We start from the raw sequence: 21,715 nt of genomic DNA, 5'->3' as shown, positions 1-21,715 counted from the left end.
CCAGGGAGCCTCTAACAACAGAAACTAACTTATCAAACTAAACAGGGCAGAACGACTCAAAGAGTCAAGTCAGCCACCAAACCAGGAGAAAACCAAAAAACAACCAATAAAACAAACACTTAACCAAATACCCAACTCACGAGCAAACCAAAAGTGCGTCTCTTTACGGGCAAGACTGAGTCAGAATTGGAGCCAAGCAGGAAGGAGCTGGAGGCGTGGCTTCAGTTATGACTCAATCTCTTGGGCAAATAAGGATTGAACAACCCACTTCTGGACCATCCTGCGCCATCAGCTGGAGAACTATAGATGTTTGTAATCAATCCACCCATCATTCAAATCACATTGGAATCCAGAGAAATTGAACTGGAGAAATTAAGTAATTTGTGGCTTGGCACCCTGGGAGACAGTTTAGCAACTTATTCATGGAATAGCGCAAGAACAAAACAACCAGCAATGTAATTACAGAAGCTTTTTCTTCTAATTATTAGATTCACTTCCCCCCACAATTCCTTCCAGATTCTGAGATTTTAGCAGCTGGTCATACATGTAAATTCTACAGAGGATAATTTATTGTCCCATAAAACAGTTGTCTACATTAACTTGGTACAGGTAGTCCTTGACTTACGACCACAATGGAGCTCAAAATTTATGTTATGTGAGACATTTGTTAAGTGAATTTTGCCCCATTTTACAATCTTTCTTGCCATAGTTGTTAAGTGAATCACTGCCGTTGATATGTTGGTAACCTGGTTGTTAAGTGAATCTAGCTTCCCCATTGACTTTGCTTATCTTGATATAACCACACTAGATATTACACAAAATGGAATTCATACTCTGGAGAATAGGTGGTGTAGAGAAAAACAGGTAATATTTACAATGGCCCTGCTCTGAACTTTAGAATGGGCAAAGCCTTATGAAAGAAATGTTTATGCCTATTCTAAAAATTTCGCTGTCCGACCTCAATTTCTCGCAGAAAGCAGGTGCATCCTGTATGTCAATCAGGTTCTTCCTCTGGCTTGCAAAAGCAGACGGGGAAAACAGACGCTAACCCCCATCAGTTTCTCTCTCTGCCCTTCAGCAACAGGTGCAAACTCCAGGAGTGACATCTGACAGGAAACACACACACATGCCTGCTAAGAGGAAAGCTGCTCTCCAAGCATGATTTCCAAGTCAGAAAAACCTCCTTTTCTTACAAGTTTTTATATATAGCAATAGCATTAAGGTTTATATAGGGAGTCCTCGACTTACGATCACAATGGAGCCCAAAATTTCTGTTAAGTAAGACATTTGTTAAGTAAGTTTTGCTTGATTTTACGATCTTCCTTGCTACAATTGTTAAGTGAATAACTGAGGTTCTTAAGTTAGTAACACTTAAGAGGTTTTATAAGGGTTAGGGCGGTGGCTCCGTGGTAAGACACTGAGCTTGTCAATAAGAAACATTGACCGGTTGGAAGTTCAAATCCCTAGCACCGCGTAACTGAGTGAGCTCCCATTACTTGTCCCAGCTTCTGCCAACCTAGCAGTTCAAAAGCATGTAAAAAGGCAAGTAGAAAAATAGGGACCACTTTGGTGGGAAGGTAACAGTGTTCCATGCGCCTTTGGCATTGAGTCATGCTGGCCACGGACCATGGAGACGTTTTTGGACAGCGCTGGCTCTTTGGCTTTGAAATGGAGATTAGCACTGCCGCTAGAGTTGGGAATAATGAGCACATATGTGCGAGGGAACCTTTACCTTAAGAGGTTGCTATGAACCTGACTTCCCCATTGACTTTGTCAGAAAGTCTCAAAAGGTGACCTTGGGAAACTGCAATTGTCATAAATATATGTCAAGTGTCTGAATTTTGATTGTGTGACCATGGGGCTACTGCAATGGGCAAAGTGTGAAAAGGGGTTATGAGTCATTTTTTAGTGCCATTGTAACTTTGAAGGGTCACTAAATGAACTGTTGTAAGTCAAGGACTATCTATGCTTCTGACTGAGGAGCTCAGCACATATTCTCCTCATTTTATTTTAACAGTAGCCCTTAGAGACATCTCAAATTGAGAGGAGAGGAGAGGCCCACCACCTCAAAGCCTTCCTCATTAATCATTATTCAGCCAAGACTGAACAAGCCTCCCTCTTCCTTTTTCCAAGAGGTAACATTAACTCTTCTCCAACAATAGACGTTTCCCCAATCTCTAGGAAAATACTCACACATTGTTGGGAGAAATTTTCCTGTCTCCATTCTCCAGTTGGTCAAGAGCCGACATCATAGTATAGTTATCCACTAGCAGGGCATCGGGATCATCCGTTTGGCCTGGTAGTTTTCCCAGAGGAAAATTTTTCCATTTCAGTTCATCTGGGGGGGGGGGGGGGGGGGAGGGAAATGGCTAGACCTTAGCAAAATCAAGCACAGCCAATGATGGATAGAGCTCACCCAGGAAGTCACAGAAGCTGAGTTCAAACACTGCACTGAGCCAAAAGGGAACAATCTACAGCAGGAATATCCAACCTTGGCAACTTTTAGACCTGTGAACTTCAACTCCCAGAATGCTCTGATATTGGGAAATTGGGAAAGGCTGCTTGAAAGCACCTTGGTCTTCTGCTCTTTCAAAAACGGTCCCATCTTGGAACCAAACCTTTTCAATCTAATCCGTGGTCTGGCCCAGTGAGGAAGGACAGAAAGAGTCACAGCCATCTGAACATGATGTTCCATATGACAGGTCCTCAGCAGAGAAGCCACACCCCCTTGGTCCCACTAGGTGACTTCTTTGAGAGAGAGGAATCCAAAGCATGCCAACTCTGCTGGATATTACAAAAAAAAAGCAAATAGTTGGAGACAGGAGGTCCTACAAGTAATCTAATTGGGGTAGATGGGAATCTAACTTCACACCCGTTACTTTGTTCAGTTCAACTAACAATGGTGATTTATGGTTTAGCAATTGTTCAGAAGGTCCCACCTTTGTTTTGTTTTTTTCTTAGCAGCAGCTCTCCAAGGTTTTAGGCAGGTTCCAAATGCCACATGGAAATTCCAGGGATCAAGCTTAAAAGACATATAGCCTCTTCCTCTAGACCAGAGGTGGGGAACAATGGCCCCTTTATGACTTGCGAACTTCAACTCCCAGAATTCCTAACCTCAGAAAGGGCCATAATTCCCCACCCCTGCTCTAGACCAAACATGTCCAAACTTTTTATAGTATCTTATGGGGCCATATTTCTAGCTGTCCAGGGCCAGATGGAGCCCATGAACTGCATATGCTTGCTCTGGATTATAGACAGGTGCTACTAAAAGGGGTATCCCATTAAACAAAGGCAATTATGGGGCATCGTTTATCTAAACTCTATGTTCCTTTCCTCCTGCTTTTACCATTCTCCGCTTTCGCACCTTCCAACCACAGGCTTATTTATACAAGACATTCAGAGATAAACTATGAAGCTCTCAGGCCCATTTTTTGCCCTTAACATGCCAAACATGCAAACTCCCAACAGATTAGAAGCAGGTTTTACCTGAGCCAACTTGCCAGATTCCCCCCTGAAGAACTTTTCTTTTCTCAGCCAAAGCTGCTGGGTCTTCCAGGAAAAGAGGTTCTTGCTGTGATGGTGACTGAGTGTCCATCTCTTCTTCTTCCTCCTCCTCCTCTTCCTCAGCCAACCCTTTCTCTTTAACCATTCCTGGCAACACCTCTGTCCGCCCTGCTCTCTTCAAGAATTTGTGGGCAGAAGCAGGAGCATTGAGCTCCAGCAAGCTCTCCACGGTGTAAATGGGCTGCTTACAAATGTCCAGTGTAGTGCCAGAATTGGGGAAGGCGCCATCTTCTTGGGTGTAAATAGAAGTCAGGTAGAGGAGCTTCTCTTGAGCCTCAGCTGGCAATGGAGGCTCCATACTCAACAGAATCCTGGCAAGCAAAACCAGATTTGTACAGGTAGTCCTCAGGTTATGATCACAATTAAGGTGCTAAGTGAAACAGTTGCTCAGTGAGTTTTGCCCCATTTTACCGTCTTTTTTGCCACAGTTGTTAAGTGAATCAAGTGTAAAGTTAGTAACACGGTTGTTAATTGAATCTGGCTTCTCCATTGACTTTGGTTGCCAGAAGGTGGCCAAAAGGGTTCAGGTGATCCCGGGACCCTGCAACCATCATAAATATGAATCAGTTGCCAAGCAGCTGAATTTTGATCATGTGACCATGGGGATGCTGCAATTGTTGGCAAGTGTGAAAACTGGTCATAAGTTTTTTCAGTGCTGTTGTAGCTTTGAACAGTCACTTAATGAACTGTTATAAGTCGAGGACTACCTGTGCTAAAATTCATAAAATGTGACCTCACATATGCAGTTCACAAAGAAAAGGAAACTCAATGATTACTATCTTAAAGGAGGTTCCTTGCATTGGTCATCTGTGCCTTCTGATCCTTTACCAGTCAGCAATCTCTACAGGTAGTCCTCAACGTACGACCAACATTGAGCCCAAAATTTCTGTTACTAAGCAAGACATGTTAAGTGAGTTTCACCCCATTTTAAGACATTTCTTGCCACAATTGTTAAGTGAACTACTGCAGTTGTTAGGTTAGGTTTAACAATGATTGTTAAATGACTGTCTTCCCCATTGACTTTGCTTGTCAGAAGGTCACAAAAGATTATTACATGACCTCAGGACACTGCAACAATCTTAAATTTGAATCAGATGCCAAGCGGCCAAATTTTGACCATTTGACCATGGGGATATTGCAATGGTCATGAGGAAAACAGTCATAAGTCACTTTTTCAACCGCTGTTGTAACTTTAAATGATCATTAAATGAATGGTTGTAAGTGTTCAAGAACATTCTTGCAAAATGAATATGTCTTAAGAATTGTTATTATGGTATGGGTAAGGCAATAGGGATGCAGTGGCTCAGTGACTATGATGCTGAGCTTGTCGATCAGAAAGGTTGGCAGTTCGGCGGTTCGAATCCCTAGTGCCACGTAACGGAGTGAGCTCCCGTTACTTGTCCCAGCTTCTGCCAACCTAGCAGTTCGAAAGCACATTAAAAATGCAAGTAGAAAAATAGGAGCCACCTTTGGTGGGAAGGTAACTGCGTTCCGTGCACCTTTGGCATTTAGTCATGCCGGCCACATGACTACAGAGACGTCTTCGGACAGCGCTGGCTCTTGGGCTTTGAAACGGAGATGAGCACCACCCATTAGAGTCGGGAACAACTAGCATGCATGTGTGGGGAACCATTACCGTTTTAAGTCAATGGCAAATAGGGGGCCTTTAAAAATGCTGGAGACTGGAGAAGGCCTACATGATGCTCTCTTCTTCGCTAGAAAACATAAGCTCTTGTGTTCTTGAAGAGGAAAGTGCAGTGAGGGGAACTTTGCATTGACTGATGGTTCTGGCACTTTCCAAACCCTTCTCAATGACTGAAAAAAAAAATTGGAAAGTACTGATTGAGTGAAACTCTGCTGATGGATTCTCTGAAATGAGCCTCTTTCTAAGACCTTCCAGAATTTAATTTAGATCTTGAAACGATGAAAGCCAAAATGAGAAGATCAAAAACTTGCCTTCCTGCTCCTCTCCCCTGCCGTAGAACCACGAAAGCCACTTTGTGGCCCCAGATCCACTCCATTGATGTACTTACAGATGCAAGAGGTGAGGACTGGCCCAGCAAGGCGCATCTAGGCAATATCTGAGAAGCTTCAGCCACTGTAATGAAATATGGTGATGGAACAATCTCAAGCAGCTTTGTTTCTTCTTGGCTTTGGAAGACTTTAACTTCTTTTCTAAACCCAGAATCATGGAAAGAAAAGAAAAAACAGGAAGGAAGGCTCTCACTTCCCAACTCAAGAAAAGATTAGAGGTGAAAAAGATACAAGTTGAAGTTCAGATGTTACAAAAGACCGTTGGCTTACCTGAACGGTCGTTCTCTGGGCACTGCGGGAGAGTCCAAGCATGGATGGGTTAACACAGTCTAACTGCCCTAGGACTGAGTGAGTTTTTATTGACCACGCCTCCCTTTGCCTCGTGTAATTCAGTTTAAAAACGAAGAAATAGCCATACTGGACGGCCGTTCCTTAGTCCTTCCAAGATCATAGTCCTGACCTTTCAGCAGACCCTGGGTGGGTTTGGACTCTCCCGCAGCACCCAGAGAACGACCGTTCAGGTAAGCCAACGGTCTTTCTCCTGTGCGCTGCTTGGAGAGTCCAAGCATGGGACATACCCAAGCTATTGTGTCCCAGGGTGGGTAGAGTCCAGATTGTCCATAGCCTCTACAACCTTTTGCAAAATCCTTCTTCCAAAAGAGGCTTCGACCGAGGCAAAGGTAACAATTTTGTAATTCTTGATAAATGCCATGGTTGAAGCCCACGTGGCCGCTCTACAAATATCGATGATGGACGCTTGGGTCGTCCATGCTGCTGAAGTAGCAGCACTCCTTGTTGAGTGCGCTGTCACATGCCGCGGTGCAACCTTGCCCTGATGCTCGTAGGCAAGTTTGATGCAGGCCTGCAACCAACGCCCAATCTTGTGGGATGATGCTTTGCGACCCAGCGACCCGGGATGGAATGAGACAAAAAATGATTCAGAACGTCAAAAGTCCTTGCTTCTCTTGATGTAAATACGGACTGCCCTCCTTACATCCAACTTATGCCAGTCCTTTTCCTTGTGATGCGCAGGATTGGGGCAAAAGTTGGGAAGAATCACTTCCTGGGATCTGTGAAAGTGAGTGTTGATTTTAGGGATGAAGGTGGGGTCAAGTCTCAGTATGACCCTATCCCGATGCATAATACAAAGCTCTTCCCTGACGGACAGCGCAGCCAATTCCAATATTCTGCGCACCGAGGTGATGGCTACTAGAAAGGCAGTCTTAAGAGTCAAGTGATGGAGGCTTGCCTTCCGCATGGGTTCGAAGGGTGCCCCCATTAAGGGCCTTAGAATGAATGGCAGGTTCCAAGATGGGTAACGATGAACCACCTGAGGGCAGACATTCACCGCGCCCCTCAGGAAGCTCTTGACTTGTGGATGTTGACTCAGGGTTTAGAAGAGTTACAAGTGAGAACGGTGGACAGTGCTGCGACCGGCTGCCGGACCGTATTTGGCGCCAGTCTCCTATCCAGTCCCTCCTGGATAAAGTCAAGTAAATGTGAGACTGAAGCAGAAATGTCTCTTATACCACTCTTTTGACACCAGTTCATAAAGGCGGCCCATGTGGCTTCATATATCCTAGTAGTGGAAGGTCTTCTGGACGCTTGGATAGTTTGGATGACCTTGTCAGAAAGCTTGTTTCCTCAGGAGTTCCCCCTCAAGTGCCAGACGGCTAGTTGTAGCCACTGGGGATCCGGATAACAGATAGACCCCTGGCTGAGGGAGATTTGCTCCTGAGGAATTTCTCCATGGTTTCCGAGAGGCTGACAAGGTCCGCGTACCAGGACCTCCTGGGCCAGTGAGGCGCTACAAGGATTATTCCGGCCTCCTCCGCCAGCAGATTGGTCACTGCTTGTGGGATGAGTGGAAAGGGGGGGGAATGCGTATAGAAGTCCTGAGGGCCATTTGCACCTGAGCGCATCCGTCCCCTCCACCAGAGGCGAGTGGTAACGAGAAAAGAAGCGGGGCAGATGTGTGTTGGTGTGAGTGGCAAAGAGCCTACTTGCGGTTTGCCGAATCTCCTCACAATCTGCTTGAAGAGGTCCGGGTGCAGCCGCCACTCGGAATGTCGATCATCTGCCGACTCAGCCAATCTGCTTCCTGGTTGTTGGTCCCTGATATGCAGTCCGCTCTCTCCGCCTCCCCATGAGACTCCTGGAGTGTGTACCGCCTTGCCTGTTTATGTGGGCCTTTGTTGCTACGTTGTCTGTTAGTAACAGTACATGATGGCCCACAATCTGTGATGCAAAGTGACGCGGGGTGAGGTGGGCCGCTCTCAGCTCTAGCCAGTTTAGGCTGTGGGTGGCCTCTCCCTGGTTCCACTTTCCCTGAGCGAGCTGGCCCTGGCACTGTGCCCCCCATCCTTGTAGGCTGGCATCGGTTGTCACCACAATTCTTTCGGGTTCCTTGAATAGGCACCCCTTATGAACCGCCGCTGTTCGCCACCAGGTTAGGTTACATGCCATGCTGAGTTGCTGGCCTTTGCCCTCTGCATTGGCAGGAGGAACCACTGTAGTTCTCTGGCATGGAGATGTGCCCAGGGAACTACCTTCAGGCATGATATCATGATGCCTAGGAGTTGTGAAAGTTGGATGATCGGCACTGACCTGGGCAGCTGGCATAGATGTACCCTGCTTCGAAGATTTTTCAACCTGTCTGGAAACAGGAATACCGGGCAAGAGGTGGAGCCTATGATGGTGCCGAGATGTTGGATGCGAGTGGTTGGCTCGAGGTGGCTCTTCGTCCGGTTCACCGAGAAGCTGTGGTGCTGAAGGGCCCGTATGGTCACCTGAACGTCCAGTCTGACCTGGTTGTGGCTAGGGGAGTGAATGATGATGTCCGTCTAGATAGCATTCTAGATGAATCGGACGGGTCCGGAGATAGGCTGCCACCACTGCCAGGATCTTTGTGAAGGTTCTTGGTGCAGATGAGAGGCAGAAGGGTAGAGCCCTGTACTGGTAGTACCTCCTGTCGTAATGGAACCTCAGGAACCGCCTGTGAGCTGCATGGATGGGAATGTGCAGGTAGGCCTCCTTCAAGTCTATTGAGGTGAGCAGGTCTCCCTGTCTGATGCAATCCAGGATGGAGTGGAGGGATTGCATCTTGAATCGTTTGTAGGCCAGATGCTGATTTAGGCGCTTCAGATCCAAGATGGCCCTCCACCCCCCCCCCACCCCCCGAGCCTTCGGAACCAGGAAAAGAAGGGAATAGAATCCCTGCTTTTCCTGATCCTTTAGCACGGGTTCTATGGCCCTTATCTGGAGCAGATGGAGGATCTCCTTCTGTATGAGGTCTCTTTTCAGGGGGTTCTTGGGAGTTGGACAACGAATGAATGTCCTTTGGGGAAAGGATAGGAATTCCAACACTAGGCCCCTCCTGATTGTGTTGAGGACCCAGGTGTCTGAGGTGATCTCCTCCCACCTGTCGCCGTATAACTGAAGCCGACCCCCTATGGGAGGAACCCTTTGATGGTGACTTTCCTCGTCTAAATTGGCAGGAGGTTGCGCCACCACGAAATTGCTTCCGAAAGGAATGCTGCTGTTGTTGTGGCCTACCATGTGACCCGAAGGAGTTTCTGTCTTGACCCCTATCCCCTGCCTGTGGGTAGAAACTCTGATAGGGGGAGGAGCTGGATGCCTGGGAGGGGTCCTGCGCTCGAAACGCCTGCTTCCTAAAGGTACCTGAGCTTTTACGCTCGTTCTTTTTCAGGGTGGCCAGGAGATCTTCCGTTTGTCCTTCATTTCGATGACAAACTTGTCCAGAGCGTCCCCAAAAAGCTGCCCCCCTTTGAAGGGGGCGGAAGCAAGCTTCCACTTTGCCTTCATGTCCGCCTGCCAGTGGCAAAGCCACAGCAGGCGGCAAGAGGTTACATCGGATACCAGTGCCCTGGATGCGAATTTTGCTGCATTCAATGAAGCATCCGCTGAGTATTCAACAGCGGTAATAATTTTGTTGATATCACGCTGCCACCAAGATCCCCCAGAAGGGGGTTTGGATCTCAGTTGCCTCAGCCAGAGGAGGGATGCTCTGGTGAAAAAGGAGGCGGAGGTGGATGCCCTGATGGCCCAGGCAGCCGCCTGGTGCATCTTATGACATGCTTTCTCGGATCTCTTGTCTTCCAACTTTGAGACCTTCCAGAAGGTCTGCTGGCAAGTTCGAATTGGAAGTCAAGGAGACCACCGGGGCATCCACCTCGAGCAACTTTAGCACATCCTCCATCCCACCTTCTACCGAGTAAAGGGATTTATCCCCTTCGCTGGGGTGGTCAGGGTACCTGGCTGAACCCACTGTCTTTGAACTACGTCCATGAAGAAATCTGGAACTGGAATTAACTCTTGGGTAGGGCTGTTTCTTTAAACAGGCCCTCCTTGTGGTCCTTAGTGGAAGCTAAAGGGGCGGTCGCACTCTTAGGAGTGGACCCCAGTTCGGTAGCCGCTTTGGCCTTGTGAAGGATCGATTTAGAGAGAGAGGGCTTGAACAATTCCGTGACGGCCGGTTTATCAGGATGCAGATCCTCATCCTCCGATAATTCGAAATCTTCAATCTCCCCTTCTTCCCAGACTGACTCTTCAGTGGCCACTGAGGTGCCAGGAGAGGGTGGGGCCTGATCCCTTACCTGGGCCATAGGGGGCCTAGGTTTAGGAGTACCAGTTGTTCGGGTCTCCTTCTGCTTGATGTCCTCGGCAATGCCCTGGGAGATGGCTTGCGCAATTATCTTCCTCATCTCTGCCAACAGGGCTGGGCCCTTGTCTTCCCTGGGGCGGGATGTAGCCGAGCAGATCGTCTCCTGCCTCCCCCCGAATTGTTCCCCTCCTCCGCTGGGAGGATGCCCTGGAAGGGTTCCAGCTCCTCCCTGATAGACGAACTGGGAGAATCTGGATAACCCCAGGATGCATCAGGGGAAGATTCTCTAGAGATTTCTCCAACTGATAGGGGTGACCTTTTCCACTGAGGAGAACTAGGCTCCCAATCCTCCCTCTGGTCTGAGGGTGGCTCTTGCAATGGCTCCACATGATCAGGTAACTTATCCTGTCTGTGGGGTTGTGGGGTCTTTTGTTTACAGGGCCCTTCCTTGTGCTTGTCAGAACTCCCTGACGGCCCCGGGAATGGCCTTCTAGAGGTGCCCTTTCCTCCCATTCCCCCTTGCAGGGGAGGGTCTAGCCTGCTACGTTTGTAGGAGAGCCCTGCCTGCATCTCCTGTGCCCCCAAACCTTCATCCGCCATACTGGCCTGCAGGACTCAGTAGGGACAGACTTAGCAATGCGGAGCGATTGGTAGATGGTCAAAGGGCGTGAGGAAGCCAGTCAGAAAACACCCGCAGCTCCGGTGGTGAGATAAGGGACGCCCGAAAGACAGAACCCCTCTCACTCTTTGGCCGCCTCCAAGAACCGAGTTGTGGCTCAAGTTCGGACCTTGCCGGAGCCCCGGACAAGGCCCACGCTTCCCGGCGGCGATTCGCAGTTGCTGAGGGTCTGAGCGCTGCAGGGATCCTCTTTGCGGCTCCGACGCTCACAAAATGCCGCGTTGGCACCTTAAAATAGCCACCGCTGCGCGCGCAGTCTCCTACTGTCGCAGCAGTTGGCTTGCAGCAAAAAGCGCACAAAACCGTTCAAAATGGCCACCACTGTTGCCGGGTAGATCAGAGCGCCGCCGCCACCAGAGCATTCAGGTGCTCCTCCCGGTGTCCAACCACAGCGGTTGGGGCTTTAACACAGTTGGGAAGCCTCCCGCCACCCCCTTGCTCACCAGCAGCCGCCGGACAAGCAACTCACCCCCGCGCGCTCCGCTTGCGACTAGCTGGAGACGGGGTTCCGGCAGATCTCTCAATCAGTGATTCGGTGTTCTCTGAAGGAATTACTTGTCCGAACTGACTGCTTCCTAATACTATATTTTTTGAACCAATTTCTTTTGTGCTTGTGTTGGGGAGTCCAATCTAACAGCTCTAGAACGGAGGAACTCCCCAGCCACACTCCAAACGGGCGGACAAAGTTTTAAAACTGAATTACATGAGGCAAAGGGAGGCGTGGTCAAGAAAAACTCACTCAGTCCTAGGGCAGTTAGACTGTGTTAACCCATGCTTGGACTCTCCAAGCAGCGCACAGGAGAACATCAGTTGCACTGGTGTGTTGCATGGGGTCACTTCCCACATTTGAACCCCAGTTCCGTCTATAAAATGGAAGCATGGGAAGGAGACAGAAGCATGTCCATTGACCAAAGCTGGTGCACTGGAACCATGTCCAGTCTGGCATTTATACTGTGCACTTAAGAAGCTTCTTGGATGAGAAGCGAAATGTCTTCAAGGAAAAACAAAGTCCAGTTGCCTTTTGAAAAAGCACCTTTGGGACAACCATGACCTGGATGATTGAGAATCTCCATAGAAATTTACTTTTGTGTTTCAGTAAGGATTTGTTCAGTTAATCATGGTTCACACAACACAACTACACTGGGGTGAGTGCAGGCAAATGCTGAACTACCAACTAGACTTCAACACTTCAGTCTAGAGCTGTGAATGTCCAACTTTCAATTTGGTACAAACAGCTGATCACCATTTTATGGTTTGGGAGCTTAAACTGAACAATAGTGGAGGCTTTCCAAAGCATGTTTAGTGTTCAGCCTGCTCTCTTTCGATGTATACAGGTAGTCCTCAAGTATGACCACAATTGAGCCCAAAATTTATGTTGCCAAAGGAGACATTTGTTAAATGAGTTTTGCCCCATTTTACAACCTTTCTTGCTACAATTGTTAAGTGAATCACTGCAGTTGTTAGGTCAGTAACCCTGTTGTTAAGTGAATCTGGCTTTCCCATGGCCTTTGCTTATTAGGTCGTAAAAGAGGATCACATGAACGTTCATAAATATGAATCAGTTGCAGTGTGTCTGAATTTTGATCACGTGATCATGGGGATGTTGCAAAGGTTGTAAGTGTGAAAAACAGTCACTTTTTTCAGTGCTGTTGTAACTTCAAAACAATCACTAAGTGAACTGTTGTAAATCGAGGACTACCTGTATAATATTGCTAAAGCAGCAATCAGGAAGCTGCTGAGCTAACTAATACAATTGTAATTGAAGCATTAATACCATAGTTTTATTTTTAAAAGCACAGCAATTAATTTAGAAAGATCATTAGAAGTAAAACAGGTTGTGCGATGCTGCAGTGATGGCTTTTTTGTTCTGCAAAGTTATCTGGAACCCAAACAATGATAATGATACACTGCAAAGCATATTGTTGACCATTAGACTCACCCATTTCTTTGTTCTCTCAACATGTTTAATCTGCAGCCAAAGGACACACTTGGTTGCTGGTCACAACAGAATCTGGAAAGTTGTTGTTGACTTGATTTGCCTCTTCAAGACAAACTTTCAGAACACAGCCTGCTTCACAAATGTGATAAAAAACACCACAAACATTCACAAAATGTACTGGTGTTTAATGCACCCTTTGCTTGATTCCTGTCCTGGTAAAGATCACTGCAGTTGGTCTTACCTGAACTGCACGTCTCGAAGATGGCATGGGAGTAGTCACACATGGGTATTATCACAGCCCTTTTGCCCTGAAGGCTGAGGTAAATCTTGAGGCCACACCTCCGTACCTCCTCTGACCTCCCAGATTAACTGATGGTCGTAGCAGAGAACCTGGAAAAGGAAGGAACAGATAACACATACACATCCTTCCTGCCTGGTCCCTGACTGACCGCTGAACTAACTCAGGCCCCTGGCGCCCTAATGGGGGGAAGTGCAGTTCAATTAAGACCAACTGAAAGTCTCGGAAGAGGGGCACGGGAGGAGTCACACATGGGACATACCAAAGCTAGATGTCCATGGGAGGGATCACTGGGCCTGAGCCCCACGAGAGCCTAGGACTCCCTGAAGAACCCTCCTCCCGAAGGCTGCCTCCGCGGAGGCGCAAGTGTCTAGCCGGTAGTGCCTGATGAACAGTGAGGGGGAGGACCAGGCGGCAGCCCTGCAGATCTCCTCGACAGGAGCCTGGGTGGCCCAGACCGCTGAGGTGGCAGCACGTCTGTTGGAGTGCGCGGTGATGCTTTCGGGCACCTGGAGTCCTCCTGCCTCGTAGGCCTTGGAGATGGCCGATCTGATCCACTTGCTGATGGAAGCTGGGGATACCTTGGCTCCCTTGGTGGACGTCTGAAAGGAGACGAAGAGGGCCTCAGAGCGCCTAAAGGGCGCCGTGCGCTTCAGGTAGATGCGCAAGGCTCTTCTGACGTCTAGGCGATACCAAGATCTTTCTCTATCCCTGGAAGGTTGCGGACAGAAGTCCGGCAGAACTATCTCTAGGCCTCTGTGGAAGGGAGAGTTGACTTTGGGCATGAACGCGGGGTCCAGTCTGAGGACGACCCGGTTGTCTAGGAATGAGCAGAGGTCCCTTCTGCTGGAGAGAGCATTAAGCTCTGATACCCTCCTGGCCGACGTGATGGCGACTAGGAAGACTACCTTAAGGGTCAGGAACTGGAGGGAAACCTCCCTCAAGGGCTCGAAGGGCGCCTCGGTCAGTGCCTGGAGGACCGTGGGTAGGTCCTAGGTCGGGAATCGATGGACCAAAGGGGGCTTCAGATTCGCCACCCCCTTGAGGAAGCGCTTTAGGACAGGGTGCTGGGATAAAGGCGGGGCGACCACTCCCCCCAGGACCATGGAAAGGGCAGAGACCTGCCTCCTCAGAGTGCTAGGGGCCAGACCCTTCTCTAGACCTTCCTGTAGAAAGTCCAGCACTTGGGGCACGGATGCCGCACCTGCGACGATGTCCCTCGCTCGGCACCAGTCCGTGAAGGCGACCCAGGAGGCATTGTAGATGCAAGTTGTGGACTGTCTCCTGGACGCCTCGATGGTCTTAATGACCTTCGTGGAGAATTGGGCCCCTCTTAATTGTTCCTGCTCTTTCGCCAGACGGTCAGATGGAGCCACTCTGGGTCCGGATGCTCCAGAGACCCCTGGAGCAGGGTCACCTCCCCCTGCGGGATCTTCCAATGGGGGGCTGAGGACAGATCCACCAGGTCTGCTAGCCAGCGGCGGCGTGGCCAGAATGGGGCCACTAGACCCATCTCTGCTCCCTCTGTCACCAACTTCCCCAGGACCCCAGCAATGAGGGAAAGGGGGGGAGGAAGCATAGAGGAGACCGGACGGCCAACCGCAGCGAAGCGCATCCGTGTCCATGGCGCCTCTAGATGGGAACCTCGATATGAAGCTTGGCAGCTGGGCGTTCACTGGAGTTGCGAAGAGGTCCACTGTTGGACGGCCGAATCTCCTGCAGATCTGTTGGAAGACAGTGGGATGGAGTTGCCACTCTCCGTTGTCGACTGTCTCCCTGCTGAGCCAGTCCGCCTGTTGATTCTCTATCCCAGAGATGTGCTCGGTTCTGATCGATCAGACGTTCTTCTCCACCCAGTTCCCCAGCTGGAGGGCCTCGTTGCGTATGGCCTTGGAATGGGTGCCTCCCTGCTTGTTCACGTGGGCCTTGGCTGCCACGTTGTCGGTCAAGACCAGGACATGGTGGTCGGTCACTGCAGACTTGAAGTGGCGCAGAACCAGGTGGATGGCTCTGAGTTCCAGCCAGTTGATGTTGTTGTGCAGGTCTGTTGGCGTCCAGTGGCCCTGGGCTATCTGGGATTCCAGGTGCGCTCCCCAGCCGGACAGGCTTGCGTCTGTCGTGAGGACCATCCTCGCTGGCTCCCTGAATAGTGATCCCTTGTCCAGAGCTGGAGTCATCCACCAACGAAATGAGAGGTGCACCTGGGGTGTCACGAGAACCTTGAAGTTGGCTTCGCTTGTCCCGGCTCTCTGCCGGAACCACTGGAGCTCTCTGGCATGAAGGTGAGCCCAGGGTACAATCCCTATGCAAGAGATGAACTTCCTGAGGAGCCTGGAAAGAAGAACTACAGGGACAGAGCATGACTTACGGAGCTCCTGCACCAGCTGAACAATGCTCCTGCACCAGCTGAACAATGCTGTCCCTACGCTCCCGGGAGAGGGAGACACCGAATCTATAATGGCCCCTAGGTGTTGTAGCCTGGTAGATGGCTCTAAGTGGCTCTTCTCGAGATTGATCGAGAACCCCAGGGACCTTAGGGTGTCGATGGTGAGACCCAGGTCCTTCTCGGCACTGGCTGGGGACCTGGCTAAGCCGAGGATATCGTCAAGGTAGCAGTGGAGCCGGACCAGGAGGGAACGAAGGTGACCCGCAGCTGCGGCCAGTACCTTGGTAAAGGTCCTGGGGGCTGAGGCCAACCCAAAGGGAACGGCCCTATACTGGAAGTGGTTGTCCTCATGGGAAAACCTCAATAATCTACGATGCTCAGGGGCGATTCTAATGTGAAGGTAGGCCTCCGTGAGGTCTATGGAAGCCAGGAAGTCCCCTTGTCGGATACACTCTAGGATGGATTTAAGAGAGGCCATCTTAAATCTACGGTAGACCACCCTGGAATTGAGCAGCTTGAGGTCCAAGATGGCTCTCCACCCCCCTGAACTCTTGGGAACCAGGAACAGGTTAGAATAAAAGCCAGAACCCTTCTCCCCCTTTGGGACCCTCTCTACTGCCCTGATGTCCAGCAGGTGCTTGATGGCCTAGCCCAGTAGGGCCTGTTTGGCCGGATCTGAAGAGGAGGTGAAGGTTCGGAATCTATTCGGGGGCTGCGAGCAGAACTCCAGCTGAAGCCTGAGCCTAACGGTTTGGAGGACCCACTCGTCCGAGGTAACGCGATCCCAGGCATCCGCAAATAAGGAGAGGCGACTGCCAATGGGGAGATCCCGGGCCGGTTCACTTGAACCTGCGGAAAGGACGGCCGCCCCCCCCCCCTCCTCAAAAGGGCCGTTTGCCCTGCTGCTGGCTCCTGAATCTGTCCCTGGGGAACTGCCTATCCCCCTGACTGGGAAACCTGGAAGCCGTGTAGCTCTGATTCTGGAAATCCAGTAGGCGATAGGGTGCTCTCCTGGGATAGGGAGCCTGACGATGCTCTGAACGGCTGGTCGTGGCTGGGAAGACCTTACGCTTATTCTTGTCTTTCACAAGAATGGGGTCCAACGAAGAGCCGAACAGCTTGTCTCTGGTGTAGTCAGCTCCTGCCAGGTGCCACTTTGTGTGAGATTCTGCTTGCCAGTGGCGCAGCCACAGCAGGTGCCTGGATGCTACAGAGGATGATAAAGCTCTCGAGGCATACTTTACCGCGTCCAAGGTGGTGGCTGCCGAAAACTGGGTGGCTGCCAACACCTTGGAGATGTCCTGAAATAGGCGTACTTCTGTGGCCGGGGTCCTGTCTCTTAGTTGCTCCAACATAGGACTGTGACCTGTTAAAAAAGGAGGCGGACACGGACGCTCTAATAGCCCAGGTTATCGCCTGAAATGACTTGCGCATTACCATCTCCGCTCTGTTGTCTTCTGCTTTGAGACAGTTAGAGATGTCTCCAGTCACCACCGTGGAGGATGAAGCCAAGCTAGCGACCGGAGTGTCCACTGGCGGTACCTGCAGACCTTGAGCAAATGTAGCGTTGAGATTATAAAATTTACGTTCATTGCCCCCTGGGTTAGGAAAAGATCCTGGCTTAACCCACTGGGATTTAAGCACCTCTAAAAACATGTCTGGAATAGGGATCTCTTCCCTCTCTACCTGGGGCCTGTGAAAGAGTCCCTTTTTGTCCCCCCCCGCCTATGCCAGGGGTAGCAGTCGCTCTCTGTAGGAGAGTCCAGGTCTGCCGTGGCTCTGGCCTTACGCAGTAAGGAACTAAACAAAGAAGGAGGGAACAGCCCGGTAATATTGGGTGCCTCAGGGGCCTGGGCGTCCTCATCCTCCGAAAACCCCATCTCTTTCAACTCTCCTTCCTCCAGCTCCGAGGCTTCACTGGCAGTGGAGGGGGAGGGAGACCTGGATTCCCTGGGGGCAGAAGACCTGGGGCAATCCTGATGACCCCTGGCAGGAAGTCGGGAAGACCTTCTTCTGGAGCTCTGGGATTGATGTTTCATCCCAGAGGCTATCCCCTGAGCTATAGCCCTGGCTAAAACCTCCTGGAAGCTTTCATGAAGCTCTGGGAGGGCAGGGTGTAGATCTGGGGGTTGTAACCCCTCCCCTGGATCAGGTGATAGAGGGGCCAAATGGTGCCTAGTGGGGCTGGGTGCCCTGCGCCCAAAGGGGTCTCCCCATGTCTCCGATGGGTGGGCAGGTGATAGGGGGGGGCGATAGGGAGCTAGGCCCTCTGCCTGAGCCCCTAGGGGAGCCTGGGGGTCCAGGCCTGGCCTCTTCCAGAGCAGGGATTCTGCGAGGAGAGCAGGATCTGGAGGGAGAAGGGCTGATGGTGGCCCTGAATCCTCTTCTAGAGGCCCTGGTTACCCGCACCTCTTTAGAGGAGGTCTCCTTCCTAGCGGCTCTGGGGTGGCCTTGCCTAGAGGAGGACCTCCCTCTGGTGACTGGGGGCCCTTTGGAGGTCCCCTCTCCCGGATCTGAGTCCCATGGGGATCTAGGCCTGGCCCCCCTGCTCCTCACCGCCTCCGCCATAGTACTCACGGTTACATTGTTCACCACCTCCTCTTTCTGCCGGCCTCTGCTGTGTGCGTGCTTCTTCTAAACTCTGCGCTCTTCTTCGCAGTCCCTGCCGCCGATCCGTGGCCCAATCGCCGGCTCACCACCACGTTCCAGCCCTCCCCGGATCACCAGCGGAGTTCAGGCCTTTGAAGCCTCTTCCGGCTTCGGTGGAGTCTTCTGAGCGTTCTCGGCGTCCATAGGAGGATCGCTGGTCACGCGCTCTCCCACATGCTCTTTCCAAGATGGCGGGGATGCTAAGATGGCGGCCGCTGACCTGCGGCCTGATTCTCCGCAGCTCGGGAGCATTGGGAACAGATCCTTCGGTTCTTGGCTCCAACGATGTCCAGCGGAGGCATCCTGGAAGGCGCGCAGCCGCCTCGGCGGTCCTCGCAGCGCAGAGGCTTCCTCTCCTCTTACGCGGCCATCCGGCCACCTGGGGCTCGCGCTAGCAAGCAGAGGAGCTTTGGAGCTAACTGCCGTGAGCACGGATGAGGAGGGGTGAAAAAGGCAATCCGAAGGTAAGCTACCTAAATCTAGTGGGAAAAAACCTAGAAGTCTTCGAAGAGAGGGAGAGTCAGGAAAAAACACTCCTTCTGGGCCGAAGGCTGAGGTTAATCAGGGAAGTCAGAGGAGGTATGGAGGTGTGGCAAAAGGGCTGTGATAATACCCATGTGTGACTCCTCCCACGCCCCTCTTCGGAGACTGGTATCTTATGCCTTTGCTAAATTACATCTTTTAGTATTTTCAAGCATTTTATAGGTGAGGATATATTTTTGCAGAACACAAAAGCCTCCACAAGAGCTTCACGCAACCTGTTTTTCTGCTAATAATTTTTCTTGTCCCCTAATTATGTTTTTCATCAGCCCCCACACTGATAAAGAGAATAATGGCAAGTGAAAAACTTAAATCTTGTCTGAACGCCTCCCAATACTTACTAAGTCGCAAGTTAGCCTTCAGAATTTTTGTGATCCAGCTGTTGAGGTACTGAGACCGAAGCGACGTGATCCTTGCGTGGGGCTTCAAATCATCAAACATTTTCTCCAGCAGAGTCTGAGTGAAATGTTTGGAGTGCAAACCTCTCAGCAGGGGCTGCCAGAAACTAAGAAATGCTTGAGGGATCTTAAAATCCAACTTGTGAGTTTCTACACTCCAAACAACAAGGCAAAAGAGGGGCAGGGAAGAAAAATAGAACTGAATATTATATATGAACAATACTTAATCCTCAGTGCCCTTAAAAGTTACAAAATTAATTTTTGATATTAATTCCTTGGAGCCCAAGGAAATATAACCATAATCAATATTCCCAGTTTTAAAGAGAGAAAGAAGTATAAGGACAAACACCATCAAATACGTGGCTACTATTTTAAAAAGGGCAAGAAAAATAAGATGAGGCCCTTGGGCAAAACAGTTACTCTTTCCTTGAATTTTTGAATTCTTCACTAGTATGAACTCATTTTTCACTATGTAGATCAGGGGGGGTCAAACTAATTTCATTGAGGGCCGCATCAGGATTGTGGTTGACTTTCGGGTACTGGGGTTGGTGTGGCCATGGTGGGCGTGGCCAGTTCCCACTGCTGCTGTGCTCTCTTTGTTTCTCTCTTTCTTTGCCTCTGAGAAAGGAGAGGAGATTTGTTTGGAAATGCTTTTTGTGCCAAGAATGGATGATCCTGGGTGCTATAATATCCTGTTTTGCAGAGAGGCAGGGACCCAGGAACTTTCATTCTCGGTGCGAAAAGTGTTGTTGTCCTCCATTGTCCATGCAAATATGGGGGGGGGGGGGGAGTATGAGAGCAATCAACGTGTGTGTGTGTGTGAGGGGGGGGGCGGGGAATGAGAAAGAAGTCTTCAGCCAGGGCACCCGAGCAGCAAGGTAGGTGGGGTGGAGAACGAAGCAAGGCGGGGTGTGGAGCCCCCCCTCCGCACTGGCTTACCTGAGTTCCCCACCAGCCAGGCACTGAAGCATTACAACTGCAGCTGCAGGAGACAGAAAGAGAGGAGGGGGCCCTCTCCAAACTTTGTTTGTGTGTAAGTATGAAAGAGAGAGAGAACGATCCCTGCTTCAGTCGTGTGTGTGTGTGTGTGTGAGGTATTCAAGCTGCTGGTAGCAGGGGGGGTGGGGTGAAGCCACCTGAGCACCCTTTTTCTCCCGATCCTCCCCACTCAACTAGCGGTTGGCTCTGCGGGACAGCAGGGCTTCTCATTTCTCCCCTGGCATGGTAAACTCCAGCTTCAGTCGGGGCATTCAAGCTGCTGGTGGCAACCACCTAAGCAGCATGATTGCCCCCTCCCCAACCAGCCAGCCAGTCCCGCCTGACCTGCTCTCTGCCTGGCCAGCTGGCGCAAAGTCTTGCCATTCTCCTCCTCCTCCTGGTCGTCCTCCCTGCCCAAGTGGCAGCGGGATAGGGTCTCATTCCTGCCACGCTGCAGCCAACTCCTGGCTGGACGCGGCTGTGAAGGGCCTGGCCCCACAGTGCTGCCTCAGTTGAAGGCTTCATTCAGCCTTCAAACAGTAAAGCTGGCCCACGTAAGCTAGCAGCGCACGAGGGCCATGTACAGCGTTGGTTCCTGTACCAGTCCAATTCAAATTCCACAGCCGTCCTTACTGTTTGAAGGCTGAACGAAAACTTCAACGGAGCAAGAAAGCACTGCAGGGCCAGGGTCTTCACACCCATGTCCAGTTTGCCAGAGTTTGCTGCAGGAATGAGACCCTGTCCCGCTGCCACTTGGGAGGGGAGGACGAGAACAAGGAGGAGAAGAATGATGGTCCCTTGAGTAACATGTCAAATAGGAGAAAGAAATCATGATCTACATCAGGGGTGTCAAACTCAAGGCCCTTGGGTCATCCTGGAAATTGTAAGGATTTGGCCTACATCATTTTGGCCCGGCCCACGCCATCCCGGCGTATGTGTGCTCGCACAAACCCAGTTCTCCATTGTCACGTACAGAGCAACTAGTCTGTGGGACTATGGTATAAAAAATAGTTCAGACCTTCCAACTTCTCACAGACACAAAAAAAGATGTGAACTATTTTTTTTTACTCACAGACTACTTTAGTTGCTTTGCATGTGGCAGTGGCAAAAGGAGCTTGGAAGGTTAGTGAAGGGAAGTGGCTGCCCTGGGTGGCAGGGATGAGGGTTTGGCCTGGCTGAAGGGCCCTCAAGTAAGCAGGGCGGGTTGGGCAGCTCTGCACCCTGATTGCTTCATCCTCCTTCCTTCATCCTCTGCTTTGCTTCATTCTTCAACACTTTTCCTTGCTCGCTGCTGTAACCTAGTAGGAGGCTGAGCAGCTCACTGGTACGACAGCCACAAAGCAAGGCAGGAGAGAGTGCAGAGCTGCCACCCCATGCCCCGCACCAGCTTACCTGAGCTCCCCACCAGCCAGGCACTGAAGTGCCGCGATTGCTGCCGCAGCAAGACAGACCGGGGGGGGGGGGGGGGGGCACTCTCCAAACTCTGTTTATGTGTCTGAATGAGAGAGAGAGCTATCTCTCCTTCAGTTGGGGCATTCAAACTGCTGGCAGTGGCGGCAGGGGTTGGGGTGGGCAAGAGCCATCTGAGCAGCCTTTTTTTCCCTGTCTGCCCCACTCAAGCAGCAG

The 21,715-nt window shown here is 50.7% G+C and overlaps 1 protein-coding gene across 7 annotated transcripts in view; it reads right to left on the bottom strand.

Annotated features, from left to right (window-relative positions):
- Positions 1 to 21,715, bottom strand: part of LAS1L (LAS1 like ribosome biogenesis factor) — a 66,167-nt gene that overhangs the window by 6,360 nt on the left and 38,092 nt on the right. For 6 of the 7 annotated variants that reach the window (XM_081963853.1, XM_081963855.1, XM_081963854.1 and 3 more), the window contains 4 exons: positions 19,055 to 19,261; positions 5,598 to 5,739; positions 3,487 to 3,875; positions 2,194 to 2,338 (listed from right to left, as the gene is read on the bottom strand). In XM_081963853.1, the coding sequence (XP_081819979.1) occupies positions 2,194 to 2,338; positions 3,487 to 3,875; positions 5,598 to 5,739; positions 19,055 to 19,261 (883 nt within the window). The other variant, XM_081963856.1, reaches the window with a different exon arrangement.

This window comes from Natrix helvetica (assembly GCF_964273705.1).
Source record: "Natrix helvetica genome assembly, chromosome: 11".
In the NCBI taxonomy this organism is placed as follows: Eukaryota; Metazoa; Chordata; class Lepidosauria; order Squamata; family Natricidae; genus Natrix; species Natrix helvetica.
Note: the sequence above shows the minus strand (reverse complement) of the source record. Positions and strands in the feature narration are given on the sequence as shown.